Source organism: Falco cherrug, chromosome 8 (assembly GCF_023634085.1).
Source record: "Falco cherrug isolate bFalChe1 chromosome 8, bFalChe1.pri, whole genome shotgun sequence".
In the NCBI taxonomy this organism is placed as follows: Eukaryota; Metazoa; Chordata; class Aves; order Falconiformes; family Falconidae; genus Falco; species Falco cherrug.
This window is the reverse complement of record NC_073704.1, coordinates 53023421-53037506: the sequence shown is the minus strand read 5'-3', so window position 1 is coordinate 53037506 and position 14086 is coordinate 53023421. Positions and strand designations below refer to the sequence as shown.

Below are 14086 nucleotides of genomic sequence, written 5' to 3'. Positions count from 1 at the left end.
CCAGGATCTTCTTCCTGCATCTTTGACAGGCAGCCATCCCAGCAGCTTGCGAGGAGGCATTTTGTGCTATGGAAGATCTCCAGAGCAGGAGTGTAGGAGAGCTTTTTTTTCCCCCCCAAATTAAAGCTGGAGGTCAGGTCTTAGGGCCACAGAGGTGGCTTGATCAGAAACTCTAGACCTCTCACCCTTGTATTTGCAAAATACGGCAGTAGTCTTTAAGTCACCAGATTCCAGAGTGCCCTTTGAAACCACTTGAAGGCTTAAGCTGTAAATAGTGGCCAAATTCTGAAGGTTTCCACCTTCAGATAAAAATGCCCTTTTGACTCGAGTATTTTTTTTTGCTTGCAAAACACGTATAGTCTATACGTACTGAAGTACTAGTTCTGGTAAACAGTGAACCAGGCCTGGGTAGTGGGTGTTCGTTTGCAGTGCAAACCTGGCATCGTGTCTAGGAAGTCTGAGTCAGTACTATTACAATCTTAGCTTTGAAGCCAAGCAACCACAATGGCATTATTTACATTTGAGTTGTTATTAATAGCGCTGTGGTGGTGGCGTTATCCTTGGCTCTCTAGAGGCACAACACAAGGGGCAATCAACAGTCTGAAGTGCTCTGAAACGTATCCTATTTTTTCCACTGGATTAACAGCAGCAAATACACAAATTCTTTATTAAGATGGTACATTCATTTCTTTGGAGTCATGATGGAATCTTGATAGAATGAAAAATCACATTAATATTTATATCACTTAGTGTTATTGGGAGTAAGTATATTTATTTTAACTTGGGCTGCAAATCATTTAGTTCTCTGTAACTGCAGTACTGCTATTAAGTATTCATAAGGCTGTACAATACATTGTCACAGGAAACCTGTTTTAATTTAGTGGTAAGTCAATGTTTTAATTTTGTGTGAAAACAGAAACTAATTTACCAAGCACTCTTACTTACGTTTTCCCAGCCAAGTTTTGCAAGCCTTCTTGAGCTGACTGTATTTAAAAAAACTACTTTTTGTAGCTTTGAAAGTTTGAACATTACCGTGAAGATTCTAAGCTACATGTGTGCATGCTGTCACGTGTGATTTTGAATGGAAGCGTAGGTGGGAAGGGGTCACATATCACAGTGCTCAGCTCCTTGGTGTCACCAGAATTGCAACATGTTTTTTCATAAGCTTCATCAAAAGTTGATCTTGGAGATCAGGTCATGAGAATGGTGCCTATATTAGTAATTGATGTTGCTGGCATTTATTTCTAGAAATAAGACTGTTTCAGGTGTGAGAGTCCTTGACAATATATACACATGGATCCCTCTGGGGTCATTGGGAGATATAACTTGCAGAAGGACAGGATGGATTGACCAGGGGTATTTTTGCATGTGCCCCTTCCCATATCAGCACCCAGAGCTCACTGGGTACACCCTAGTATGCTGTGTGCACTGGTATAATGCTTTGTGTTTGTGTCTTTTAAATTTATTTTTCTATTAACTCATTTGTGGTAATTAGAGGGAAGGAGCTGCTGCTGTTAGAGGCAGCACTAGAGAGAGTGGCGTTTTTCAGCAAGTGACACGAGATGTCTACAGAGGACTGTGACAGATACAGTCTTAGATGTGATCTGTATCCTATGCATGGCGTCATGTGACTTTTGCCTATGCAGCTTCTCCTCACCCCTATGGAAACTGAGCATTTGTCCAGAAGAGCCTCTTCGCTGTGCCAGTGTAGCAGCCCTTACTGCCTTGCTGCAGCTGGAACTATCCTCTGGGAATCTAAATCCCAGAAGTTCCCAGGAGAAGACATGATCATGGAGTAGATTAAAGGCTGATCCTAGCTCATAAAAGGGGGATTTTTTTTTTGTTGTTTTCAGTGGAGCCAGTGTGCCACTGGGACATTGAAGTGCTCTGTTAGCCCTAAGTTACGGGTGGCGTATGCACAGCCACAAAGGGCTGTCTGTCACTTCAGCTTGATTTTGTGCTTCCAGGCATGCACCTTGGTGTGAGATAGATATGTTAGGGTAGAAAACAGAAAATTGAGTTATGACAGCTCTATGCAATGGTATGACTTCACTTTGACATGTCTACATAACTTCTGCTTTCAAGAGAAGCCAGGCTAGAGGGACAGAAAGGCAGCATATGGGCACCTTCACTGGGGTAAATGTGCATCTGTAAGAGATCCTGCAACTTATATCTGTCCTTTCTAACTCTCTCCGCTGCAGGACGAGGTCTCTTCTATGGACATTGAACTCCCAGCTACCTATGCCTATTGCCTGTGATGGAAGAACTTGACGTTAATGTGAGGTAGGATAAACTACGTGGCTCCTCCTATATCACGTCTCATCTAGCTGGTGAACTTCATGGGAGCAGCAACCATGAAATGTGTTTGCAAAGCTGCAGGGTGGTATTTTCTGTTTGCCTGTAAATTAAGGTCTCTGCTCGTGAGGTGATGTCTAGTTTGGAGCTTCTGTGAAGGTGTAGTGTCTCCCTGTTCTTTGTGTAAACGTCAGATGTGGCATAGCCAAGTCAAAGACTTCTTGCAGTAGGATGGATAGAGCCCCATCAAGGACGAGGAATGGGCCTGTCAGTGCCTGCTGGAAGTCTGATTCCAGGTTTTTTTTCTTTTTGGTGCAATGGCCTAAAAACTTACCACCTCATCTCTGCTGCCTTATACTGGGCAAGCAAAAAAATGATATCTCTGAAATAATTTCACCCCCCTGGGCACGCTACTGGTATCAGTGAGAGACAAACTTCAATGTGGAACATTTTGATCCTGGAAGCGTGTTGCCAACAGGAATTGTTCAAAAAGGCTAGAAATCCTGTTTGCAGCTGTCCCTGGGACACAGGCCTGGCATCAGCGCTGCCATTCTCCCTCAGGTGTGATCTGCAGGGTCTTTCTGTAGGACTAGCATTTGTCCCTTTTGTTTCTTGGCCTTTTGACTGGCCAGGCTGCTGGTGATGCTGAACTGGGTGGGGGGAGCTGAACTTAGACCCGCCAAACCCACTTCACACAAGGACATCAAGTTTCTGACCAAACCCATGTTGCTGGCCCAGGCACAGGAGGAGACAGTATTCAGTTGCAGTGACAGGTGTATGTTTCCACAAAGAGTTTTCTTAAAATCCACTCAAGGCCTAGTTTTTTGATGTTTCATGTTTTTATTTCGGGGAGTAATTCTTCACCCTTCCCCCTGCCTGGATGCTCAAGTGGCACATACATGGGGAAATGTCTCGGAGAAAATTGCGCTGACAGAGAGAGATCAAATGCATGTACTCTGGTCTTCCAGGAAACCTTTCCCTAAGGAGCTGCTGAACAGGGATCAGGAGGAAACAGTACAGAAAAGAGGGGAGCAGGGTCTTACACCTCGGAGAGGATCTGTCATGCCACCCTATTGTCACAGCTTCCCAGCTCTTGGGCTTTCTGGTTGGGATGTGCTCTGTGCAAGCCACAACCCGTTCTCTGCATGTTGCGTGCACAGAGAGAGAGAATACATTTTCAAAGACAATTTCTGTTCTTAATGAGCCTCCTCAAAGTGCTGTACTATCAGAGGGAACATCTCTGGTCTTCATTCACCTACTCAAGTGTCACGAAAGACACCAGCAATTCCAGGTTGCTGCTTTAATGCACACTTAGCAGGTCGGATTTATAACCCAGTAATCAATACTGAGAGGTAATGTGTTTTGCTTAATGAAATTTGTCTTGCCTTTTTAATACCAGAAGTGTAGTTAAATGCGTAGGCTACTGCTGTTTCTCTGTAAAGGGAATTAAGGTGCTGACACCAGGCAATTTTCCCTCCAATCTTTTCCTTCCTCTAAAGACACTAGTTAAAAAAATCTTCTGTTTCTCAGTATGGTGAAAAAAATCCCCCAGTATACATTTCATCATTCACGGAAGGAGAATCTGTCAGTTCACAAACACCGAGGGGCACAAAGAAACTGTCTCAGCAAGTGCCTGAACCACAAGTGCCTGGACACAGGGAGGCTGTATACCAGGAGGGAAGCGTGACATATCTTTACCTTACCCATATATTTTTGTCAGTTGTGCTATTTGCCACTGATGGAGACAGACACCGAGTAGGTCTGACCAAGCATTGATGTTTTGAAGTGATCTATTGGGAGTTTTGTAATTTGCTATTTGTAGGAACTGACAGAACATTATGTCTGTCTTCCTATTTTTGAATGTTGCTATAATTCTAATCAGCCCTAATCCTGGTCCAAAAAAACCCCTTAGCCAAAACCTCACCCTTCCCCCAAGCCCCCCCAAACCAAACCCAAATAAAACTGACACCGATCAGAATTAGACTTTCTCTTCCTACATGTGATACTTTCCTGTATGCGTAGTAGCCTGAGTGTAGTGAGAAGTGCTTGGGAGGGGGAGGGTTGGGTGCTCGGGGGGTGCCGGGGCATGGGCAGAGCAGGGGGATCTCCTTTGATCATCTTGTTGTGGAAAATGCCCATTGCATGGGCCTGGGGAAAGGTTTTTTGGAGAGTGCCTCAAGAGGCTGCTTCTTCTGGAGACTGGTTGGTGCAGGCAGCTGCTGCGGTCTGACCCTGGCAGGGCAGTGGGAGGATCTTTTGGGGGGAAATTCTCATCTGGTGAATTACTTCATCCAGCTTCCCATTTAGATGTTAAAAGAGGCAACACAAGCTCTTCCTGGGGATCTGATGAATGAAAATCCATGTGAATTTGAAAGCTCTCCTGAAGCAATATTGATTCACTGCTCCCCAGCTGTTTTGATCAAACACTGCGGTCAGACCTCACTTCGTTAGAGCAGGAATGATTTTATTCCTTTGTTCCTAGGGTCTCTTTCAGAGCTGGACTGAGGCAGTTCTTCATTTAGTGTGACGGGTTACATAAACAGACTTTGTGGTAGGCACTTGATTTTATTTTGGCTCCACACTTTTCCAAACCATGGGTTTTTGGTTTTGAGAGTTTTGCTTGTCAGCTACCAGCAAGCAGCTGATGTTTCTCCTTTGTCTGCCCCGATTTCAGCCTTTTTGCTGAGTTGTGAAATACCAAATGTTTTCTGTTTGAGCCAGAGGCTTCCACGTGTTGTTTTCCAGAGCTGCATATGGAAAACCTGAGAGGTGGGGGCACCTGGGTCCCCTCTGCCCATCCCGGCAGGGCTCAGGGATGCTCCAGAGGGGAGCAAAGCTTGGGGAAATGGGAGATCCTTTGACAACACGAGGGCAGGAGCAGCATGGGAGGAGAGAGAGACATGTTGACTTTGTTTAGAGCTGAGCCCTGTGGAAGCAGCGTGTCACTCACTGGTTCAGAGCAACAAGTGCCACAGGTGTCCTACTCCAGCCAGCTGGGCTGGCTGTGGGCGCAGGGATCCTGCCCTCAACAGATTTTCATGAGGTGCCCCAGAGGGTGCCAAGTGATGGCATACATCATCTGTAGACAGGTGTTTGTGTTACATCTCTGTAGCTACCTGAAGCGCTGCAGGCAGAGTCAACTGTACAAATGTACAAAAATTTGGCCATGAATGTTACAAAGGCTGCACTGTGAGGTTAGAGAGACATTCCTGGAAATTTTAGACAGTCCACTTTGGGACTTGCATTTATCATGGCCAAGGCGGGTGGCAGACCTGATTTGCTCTAATTCTAGAGTAGAAAAATAAATGACCTCACAAGTATTTCCAATTTATATTTTACAGAATTTTTTAATTTTGTGTGACTTGGTGATTGTTATTGGACACATTTATTATAGGCAGCAAGTTAATGAGATGCTGTCAAGTGGTTTGGAACTAAAACTCGAACCCTTGGATCGGTTAGAATATGGGGGGAAAAAGATGTTCCCTTTATTCTCTTCATTTCCAGCAACTTTATAAAAAATGTTAGTTGGGCACACTACAAACAGGAGTACAGCAGTCCTGACTGACCTGCTCTAGCACAGCGGTGGGCCATATGCTGTTTGCTGCTGCTGCCCTCCGGCCAAGGGGCAGGAGCTCCTGCAAATCCCTCCGGTGCTGCCCTGGCTGGCACAGACCTCGTCCTCCCCCGAAGGTTGTGGCACACCACCGAGTCCTCTGTTCGGAGCCAGAGCTGTTGCAAGAGTTTTAGCAAGCAGGCTGCTGCCCTGCCTGCTCCTGTCAAGGTGTTTGCCCATGGTTATTGTAAATGTCTACAAACCTTCAAAACACGTTTGCGCTTCTCTTTTTTTCAGTTTTTCTGGGGTTTGGTGCGTTAGTCAATTTTACTTTCATACAAACGCAGTGATTTTGACAGCCTCAGAGAAAGTGGAAGAAGGCTGAATCTCTTTGAGGATTATACAAAAGGAAAATAGGCACAGAGATGGTTTTGCTGCAGTTTGTTTTACTGTGCCTACCCTTACATTTCAGTGCAGAACAGCAGTAAGGTGGATGCCCTGGTCACCCCACACGTGGTGTATCAGTTCAGACCACGTAGCGCTTAGCAAGGGGACTGAGGAGCTACATTTCTCTTGGAAGGCATTTAACCAGCAGCTCTGCACCACGCACTCTGCAGCCACAATGAGGACTACAGGTTTTGAAGCATGGGCTCAAACCATGCAGCTCGCATGTTCAGGTGTGGTGGGGACATTCAGGAAGTGAGACCAGGCTAAATCTAATCCAAAATACCCCACCATGCCCTGCATAGAGTGGAGACGTAGGGGCCGCAGCACCAGCTGCTTTTGATATGCTCCCATTGTGCCAAATTACCAGTGAAACCAGACATAGTCTGTGTGTACAGAAGTCACCTGGGAGTCCGTGGTTTTGTGTGTACAAACCAGGCAGTGGGCTTTACAGAGTGTGGGTAGGTACATAATAACTCTGCCCATGACAACCGTGAGAGGAGCTTCTGTGTACCAGGAACAGCACCTGCGGACCTTGCTGAGCCATCCGGAGAGGGCTCTGCTTCTCTTGGGCACTTGCCAGAGTAGTTTGCAAATGTGCCACACACAGTGAGTGGGCAATGGCCTTATTAAAGACTATTAAAGCCTTCTAGACCTTTGGTAAGACTTTCATCTCACTGCAGTGCATTCCCGCTACCCAGGAATGAAGTAAAGCTCACTGTTGGTGTGCCAGTCCCTCCTTATCTCACGGCAGCTAAATGTGACTCCTTCACATTGCTGGGAGCTCAGGTGACTCGAATGTATGTCAGTTCTGAATGGTGTGGTTGCCCGTTCTGGTGTGTTTTCCCTTCTTTGAGCTCCAGCACTCATTGTTGATTCATTCATCCCATTGCCAGGGGTGCAGCCAGGACTGGGAGAGCAGAGCTGTGGTTCTGCTGGCTGGAGCTCTTACGTTCTTGAGCAACAAGGGCAACCCTTTGCTATTTGAACGGGCTGCTCCTGAGTGTGGTCAGAGCTGTTTTGTGTATGTCACACTGTGTAAAGGTTTCTTGCTTCCTCAGGTGTTGGGGAGAGGCTGTTTATGCTTTTGAGAAATAAGTTTTTGAAAAAAAAAACCAGGAGAACGTTGAGTGCAAGTAAATAGCTCTTATGTAAGCCTTTTGGTTGTAGCTGTTGGTGAAGGCAGACTCCCTTTGCTAAATCAACTATGGAGAAACCATGTATTATTTGAGTTTGTCACAACAGTAACTTCTTTTAATTTCTAAGCCGAGCCCCCAAAGTAGCTGAATTTTAGGTTGATGTTAATTGCTTCCAAACTTGGCTTTATCAACTTTACTTTCCTTAGTTTGTGGCTGAAGGTATTTTTGTGGCTTGAAGTACTCTGAAAAATGCAGAGCCCTCCAGCAGTCATGTGGGGTTCATTAATCTTGTCTTGACTTTGAGAAATGAGAAGCAAGGTGAGGGAACAAGGAATCAAACTGGTTGAATTAGCTGTGTGTCTTTGCCAGCAAAGAAAATATTCCATTATTTAACCCAGCTGCTGTTTTCGAAGTCCTCACACAAAGGCATAGTGAACACTGTTTCTGACAACAGACCTTGATGATATGCCCTTTTGAGTCAGGTTGTATGTTTGAGTGAGTCCCAAACCCAGAGCCTTGCTGTGTTGGCTCAAGAGGCTCCTCTTTCCGTGGACCGCCAGAAGCGATGCTGTTGATAGCTGGCTCTAGGATGGGTTTGTTACCTAAAGCTGCTACGCTGGCAGGATGGCTGACTGCAGAAAGAGGCAGAGAAGGTCTTTGGTCTCTTCCCCTCATCCACCCCTGGGAGGAAGCAGGAGCCATAGTCAGTAGCCGGAGAGAGAGTGACCCAAAGAGCTCCATCCCTGAAGCCCGGGAGTAACTAAGGGATGTCCTAAGAGAGGAGTCGGCGTGTGCCCTTGCTCCCTGTGCTCCCCTAGCTTAGGATGCTGGCAGCCAGCAGTGAGGACCGAGGGGACCGGGAGCTGAGCTGTGAGGCAGGACAGCCAGAAAACCAGGCTGGAAGCAGAGATGGCTCTTAGGGCAAGGGCAAAGCTGGGTCCTGAGTGACTGGAACTAAGGAAGTGTCTGATTTAATGACCCAAAGTGTAGAAAACAGAAGGGGTTTAGTAAAGAGCTTGTGTGCTCCGAGTGCCCTGCGAGTGGGGATTTGTGGAAAGCAAACAGCTTAAGATTCTTCCAGGAAGTTGCAATATAAGTGTTTATTCTTATATATACACAAGCTCTTTTCAAAACCTCTCCAGCTTCTGTGCTTTGAGTCATTATTAAATCATTGTTTATCTCAATGACTTTGATCATATTTCTGTTTAGGTGAGAAATACCAGGCTAAAATGTCATTTAACAGGCCAGAATCAGCCTAGAGCATTCTTCTTTTCCTAGTCCCTTTTCTAAAGGAAGATCAACTCTAATAGTCCTGTAATACTTGCAGCATCCATCCAGAAAGGTATCTGTGGAGACAGACATACTGATTGAGAAGGTTTTCTACAGAGCCCAGTCTTCTTTGCCTGCATCCCCCAGGTAGGAACAGTGCCGTGATCAGAGGAACATGTAGATGAGAGCTGGGTGTCTTTATCCCTTGGTATACAACTGATATAATGTCCCATTCCACTTGCTGAGCTGATGTGGATGAGTGTGCTTACTCCTGAGGATAATGGCAGGCAGAACACACAGTGCCAGAAAAGAGCAAAGTAAAACTGTACGGATCCTTTATGAGGAAAAATGTAACAGTATTGATTTATGTCAGCAGTAGAGACGGCCATATATAAGCTGTGCTGTTGAACAAAATAAACCATTTTATAAGCCACCATTCAAAAGAAGGCTGGTTGCTGGGTTTGTAGGGTTTGCCCTCTGCATGCCTGGGGGTGCTGGGGTGGTGGGATGCAGCAGGGGCACCTAGGAAGGAATCTGCAAGCTGGGAGCACTAAAATGCATGGGGCATTTCTCAGTCTGCAGCCACAGACTCACAGAGCATTTCCCATTAGCCGACACTGGGTGCAAGAAGAGGGGTGAAACAGGAGGGCACAGGGAAGCAAGACCTGGTGTAGAGGTTCATTTTTCATATTTTTGTGCTACCAGCCAGAAATCCTTGGTAGCCAAAAAAGCCCTGCAAAAGAAGTTCCCTCTGCTGAATGCTCCCTGCAGCCCAGACACCGCTCAGCAGCAGCGATAGCTGTTAGCAGGCCTGGGTACTTTCGTATTGTTCAACTTCTTTCTCAGTTTCTAGGGAAACACTTTATAGCACTATATATATATCGGAATGTCTTTCCAAACACCTCCGCCAACACTTAATTGATGGAATTTTTAAGCTGGCTCCAGCTTCTGCAAGTTAGTAGTGTGCTCCCTTACAGCACCTGGGGAGCAAGTGAGACATGTATACTCTCTGAAAGAAGTTAGAGGGTGCAGAGGCAAGGGGGGAGCTCCACTGCTTGTCTGCGTGTGCTGAGCCTACCCAGGGAGGTCAGGCCATCACTCACCCCTGTGAGGTTTCACTCTGCATGTGTTAGTGTGCCCTGAGGAATCTGCACAGATGGAAATGCCCTTGACAAAGAGCTGGGTCATAAACCCTAACTTTTGGGTATCTTTCAGCATATCCTTTCTTTAGCTTCAGTGTCTCTGCACAGGGTGGTAGCTAGTGAAGATCTGGAAGCATCTGTGGAAGGCTGTTAAAATAGACCCAAAGCCTAGGATGTCCTGGGGCGGATCTGGCTCTAGGGCTGGGCAAAAATGGGCAGCTGCCCCAGACAGCCACAGGTTGCCCTGAGCAGGGGAATGGGCTGGACCTTGCTGCCAACTTTTGTCCACACCAGCTGCCTGGAAGGCCAAGGTTGGCAGCTGCAGTGCCAGGGCTTTCCAGGACACTCTCCTTGACTTTTCAGGGCTGATCCTTAGCATTAGGCTGACAAAATTCAATTTGTGTCCATGTTTGGGATTTCTTGAGCCAGGCGTGCTCAGAGGTTGTGAGCAAGGAAGCATGGAGGAGGTGTTAGGGTGTCTTGAGAGACAAAACTGGAGCTGTGCAGGAGACACGGGACTGGATTAGCTGTGTCAGGGTTAGTAGGGCACCATGAAGTCATACTGAAGGAGCTGTGTTTCCTTATAGAACAAACGTGATGCTGTGTCTCAGAACCAAAGGGTGGTATTGGCTGTAGGTAGAAGTCTAATGGTTTTTGCACCCCTCTCAGTGAGTTAAAATTCCCTGAGCTGCTTTTGAAGAAGTGCAGAAAGACAGTCCTGAGGTCCTGGGTAGATGTCTCTTCTGGGAATGCTGTCTAGGGAACAGGGCTGCGATGTGAGAACTGCTGTGAGCTGTTATATACTCCAGATCCTGCTGCAATAGCGTGTGCAGCTGCAGAATGAGCCATTCAGTGCTTGGGAAAGGGCATTTCTACTATCTCAGATATGAAAGATTCTGCCGCAAAATATTTCGTGCTGTTTGCTTGGCCATGTGTATAGGACCTGCTATCTGGTAGTATAAATGATTGTTGATAGACTATTACCCTGGAGCAGAGTGCATCTGTGATGCAGGTAAGAAATGTGCTCGTCTTCGTTCCTCGTTCAGTCTTTCCACTCTTTGTGTTGCCCTTACTGTGGCAATGATGTGACTCCCTGGTCTGGCAAACAGCCAGAAGTCCGAACCTCAGTCCCTGGCTGAACTTACTGTCTTGTCCCATCTGTTAGCCAAGGACTTGCCATCGCGTGTCCTCTAAGCAGCAGCCTCTGCCTCCCAAAGTCAGAACATTAAGTAAAAGCAGCTGTTACCTGAACACAAACTTTGCCATCTGGTGGACAGGAGCCCTGTGGAGATGAGGTTTTCAGGAAACTCTTTGGCTGTTTGGGGGTGAATCTACTGTAGGGCACGCTATTTAAAAATAAAAGGGAAAAAGGAAAAGAAAAAAGCTTTAAAAAAAAAAAGGTCAAAATAAACCCCACAGCTTCAGGTGTGCTGAGAAATGTAGCAAAGCAATGGGCTCCTCCTCATGCCATGGGGAGACAGTGACATTAGTGCTGTGAACTTCTGGGTCGTATTTGCAAAAGGACTTGTTCTAAAGAGGTAATTTCAGTGTTTGTGCTTGTATCCCTCAATGCAAACTAAGTAACTGGAGGCCAGACTACCCTACCTTCCAGTACATGACTAGGAGGTGAGTGGTAAAGGGTCTGCCTGTTGCAGGTGACTTTTTGCAGTTCATGCAGTTTCTGCTCTGTATGGAACCACTGAATCATTGAAAGCTTAGTAGGGCTTTATGCAATTCAAGTCCACCCCAGGATATGATGTCTGGACTGCAGAGGCATCCTTGCAGAACAAAGCGTTAGAAACAGAATATCAACAATGGAGAGGGCTGCTGGGGACAGAGGGTGGGTTTCTGGCTCTGTGCCGGTGTAGGTGTGACAGACGGACCCGCAGCTGACCTTTCAGCTGCACACTGGCGTGGCTGTAAGCTCAGGGAGGAGTGCAGGAGAAAGAAAAGGGCTCTGCTTGCTGCTAGTGGGAGGTGGGATGGGGTGAGCAGGATGCTGTTAAATGTCTGGCTATCCATCTGTTGAGGGGTCAGAGTGAAGGGGAGTGAATTGTGCCGGGACCTTCCCTTCCTGGTGCACGTGAGCTCATGCCTATGTAAGAACAGAGGAAACGTGTCGTGGCTGTTTTGGGGTCATACCTATCTTCTGTCGCCCCTCCCAGGTTGGGCACTTGCCTCGTAGCTCATCTCTAACTGGCTCTGTGTATAGGCACAGAGTATTTCTCCCTAACAGTAGGCACACACATTTTCCGTGCTCTTCCAGTGCCCCCGAAGCTTTAATGCCCCCAGTATCTGCTTATTCATTTGCTGTGAGGCTTTCCCAGCACAAGCGCCTTCCCTGTGGGAACGCTGGGTCACTGCTCCAGCAGGATACCAGACAGAGGTAAAAGCAGACTCTAACGGTCTTGGTGTTGGGCAAGAGCATGTCCTGATGGCTCTGTGTTCTTTTAGAAGTAGTCAGTTCCAGATGTTGGATATGTGTAAACAGTTTACTTCACTTAGTCCCCAGTTCCTTAGCCTGATCTGGAAAATCACCCGAGCTCACAGTTTGCTTCTAGAGCTCAGATGATACTTTTTGTTCCATCTTTGTATCTCCAGAGTTGTATCTATTTACCTTTAAGTTTTGTTCAACTTTGCCTTGAAGGCCAGGACCTGAAGAGACAAAGTCTACTTGTTTCCAGAGCCTCCTTTCCACAGTGGGACCAGAGGGCAGTGGTGATGGGACAGCACATTGCTCATTCTTGGTAGACCAGTCTGGAGACGTGCCCAGAGCTTGCTCTTCTCATGAACTTCCTGAGAGCTCTGAGGACTTACCTGAGAACAGGCTGTTGCCTACTCGACAGGGAGTGTAAAAGGAGAATAAATAAATCCCTCAAAAGAGGATAGGCAGGAAGTATTTGGTTCGTGTTAATTTAGGCGAGAATTTCTCAGAACTGTGACCTGAGTGGTGAGGAAGCTGCTCAAGAGCTGTTACATGTTTCTGAGCAGACTCAGCTGGGGGGTGGGTATTTGGAGGACTAGAGCAAGTAGAGGACCTCACAGGAGTCCAGACAGATTTTGAGTTACTCTTTGGAAAGGAGATGGTGGGAGGCATGGGCTGTTCCCTGCAGCCTCTGCCAGAGAAGCTTCTTCGGGGCTTGTGCATCAAGATACAAACATCCTCTTGCATCCTCTTTGCTGGCAGACATCCCTGGCAAATTGATAGACTCCCTTACTTCTTTTGGAATTAAACTGCTTTTGTGGTATTTTGGGCCATGCTAGAGTGGAAGAATGCTTTTTTGGTTGTGGTTTGGTTTTTTTTTTTTTTCCCCCTCCCCATTCCCTAGCAGCTGGAATACTTTTGGTCCCATTACTGCCATTATTTGCAATTTCCATTTTTATGGGCTGTAATGGGGATGTGATTTTCTGGCAGAGCTGGCAGCTACAATGAAACAAGGGGGTTTTATTTCTTCAATTCAGCTACTGTTCAGTATGCTTTCCTGAGCCCAGCAGATGTGGGTCTAGTCCGAGGCAGGCACCTAAGTGTTTTTGTAGTGCTTTTACTTTTCCCTGTAAGCCATGCTCAATGCCCCATCCTTGCAGCAACATGAGGGTCTGTTTAGAATTACTCTGGGTGACACACTGTAAAACACAAGTTTTCACTGGACCTCAAAGCTGTAAGCTGATTCAGCTAACAGCATCCCTCACCTGAAATACCTGTTCAAGTTAGTAACAAAGTTTAAATGGCCAGAACATTAATCACAAACAAACTTTCTGTACTCATTCACAGTAGAACCTGTGGGGGTCCATATCTGATGCCACTAAGAAACCTCTAAGTCATTTCACTCGTTTGTGGGGAGGAAGGTCTCTCCTTTCTCATTGCTCTCTCCTCCAGGAGTGGCTGTTTCTAGGAATCTTTATCAAGGGCTTCTACAGATGAGCAGGGTGAGACATTGCTCCTTGGAAGCTCTTGCACTTGTTAGCCAAAGGAAATCACAACAAACAAACACTTCCAAAGCTGCTCAAGCTGACCTCTGAGGGATGTACTGGTGGTGACTGCGGGGTGGGATCTGGGTTGCACCCGAGCAGAGTGCCTGCGCTTACCGTCTGCAAGGCAGTCCTGGCTGTTTGCTTTCCCTCTGTCCTGCTGCTTGCCCAGGCTGACATCCTCTCTTGTTTATCTGAAGGGAGAAAGACGATCAGGCTTTTGTGGCCAGTCTTCAGAACATGAACTTAGCTGCGGATGTAGAGGGAGGTTTAAA

General features: G+C 46.7%; 1 protein-coding gene across 6 annotated transcripts in view; it reads left to right on the top strand.

The window, feature by feature from the left end:
• The window catches only part of HTR4 (5-hydroxytryptamine receptor 4), a 146342-nt gene that overhangs the window by 42366 nt on the left and 89890 nt on the right, over positions 1-14086 (top strand). For all 6 annotated transcript variants that reach the window (XR_008733511.1, XR_008733510.1, XM_055718201.1 and 3 more), the window contains one exon: positions 2202-2283. Coding sequence is in view for 4 of the 6 variants with exons in the window: in XM_055718201.1 (XP_055574176.1) it covers positions 2258-2283 (26 nt within the window). In the remaining 2 variants the exon portion in view is untranslated. The remainder of the gene's footprint in view (positions 1-2201; positions 2284-14086) is intronic.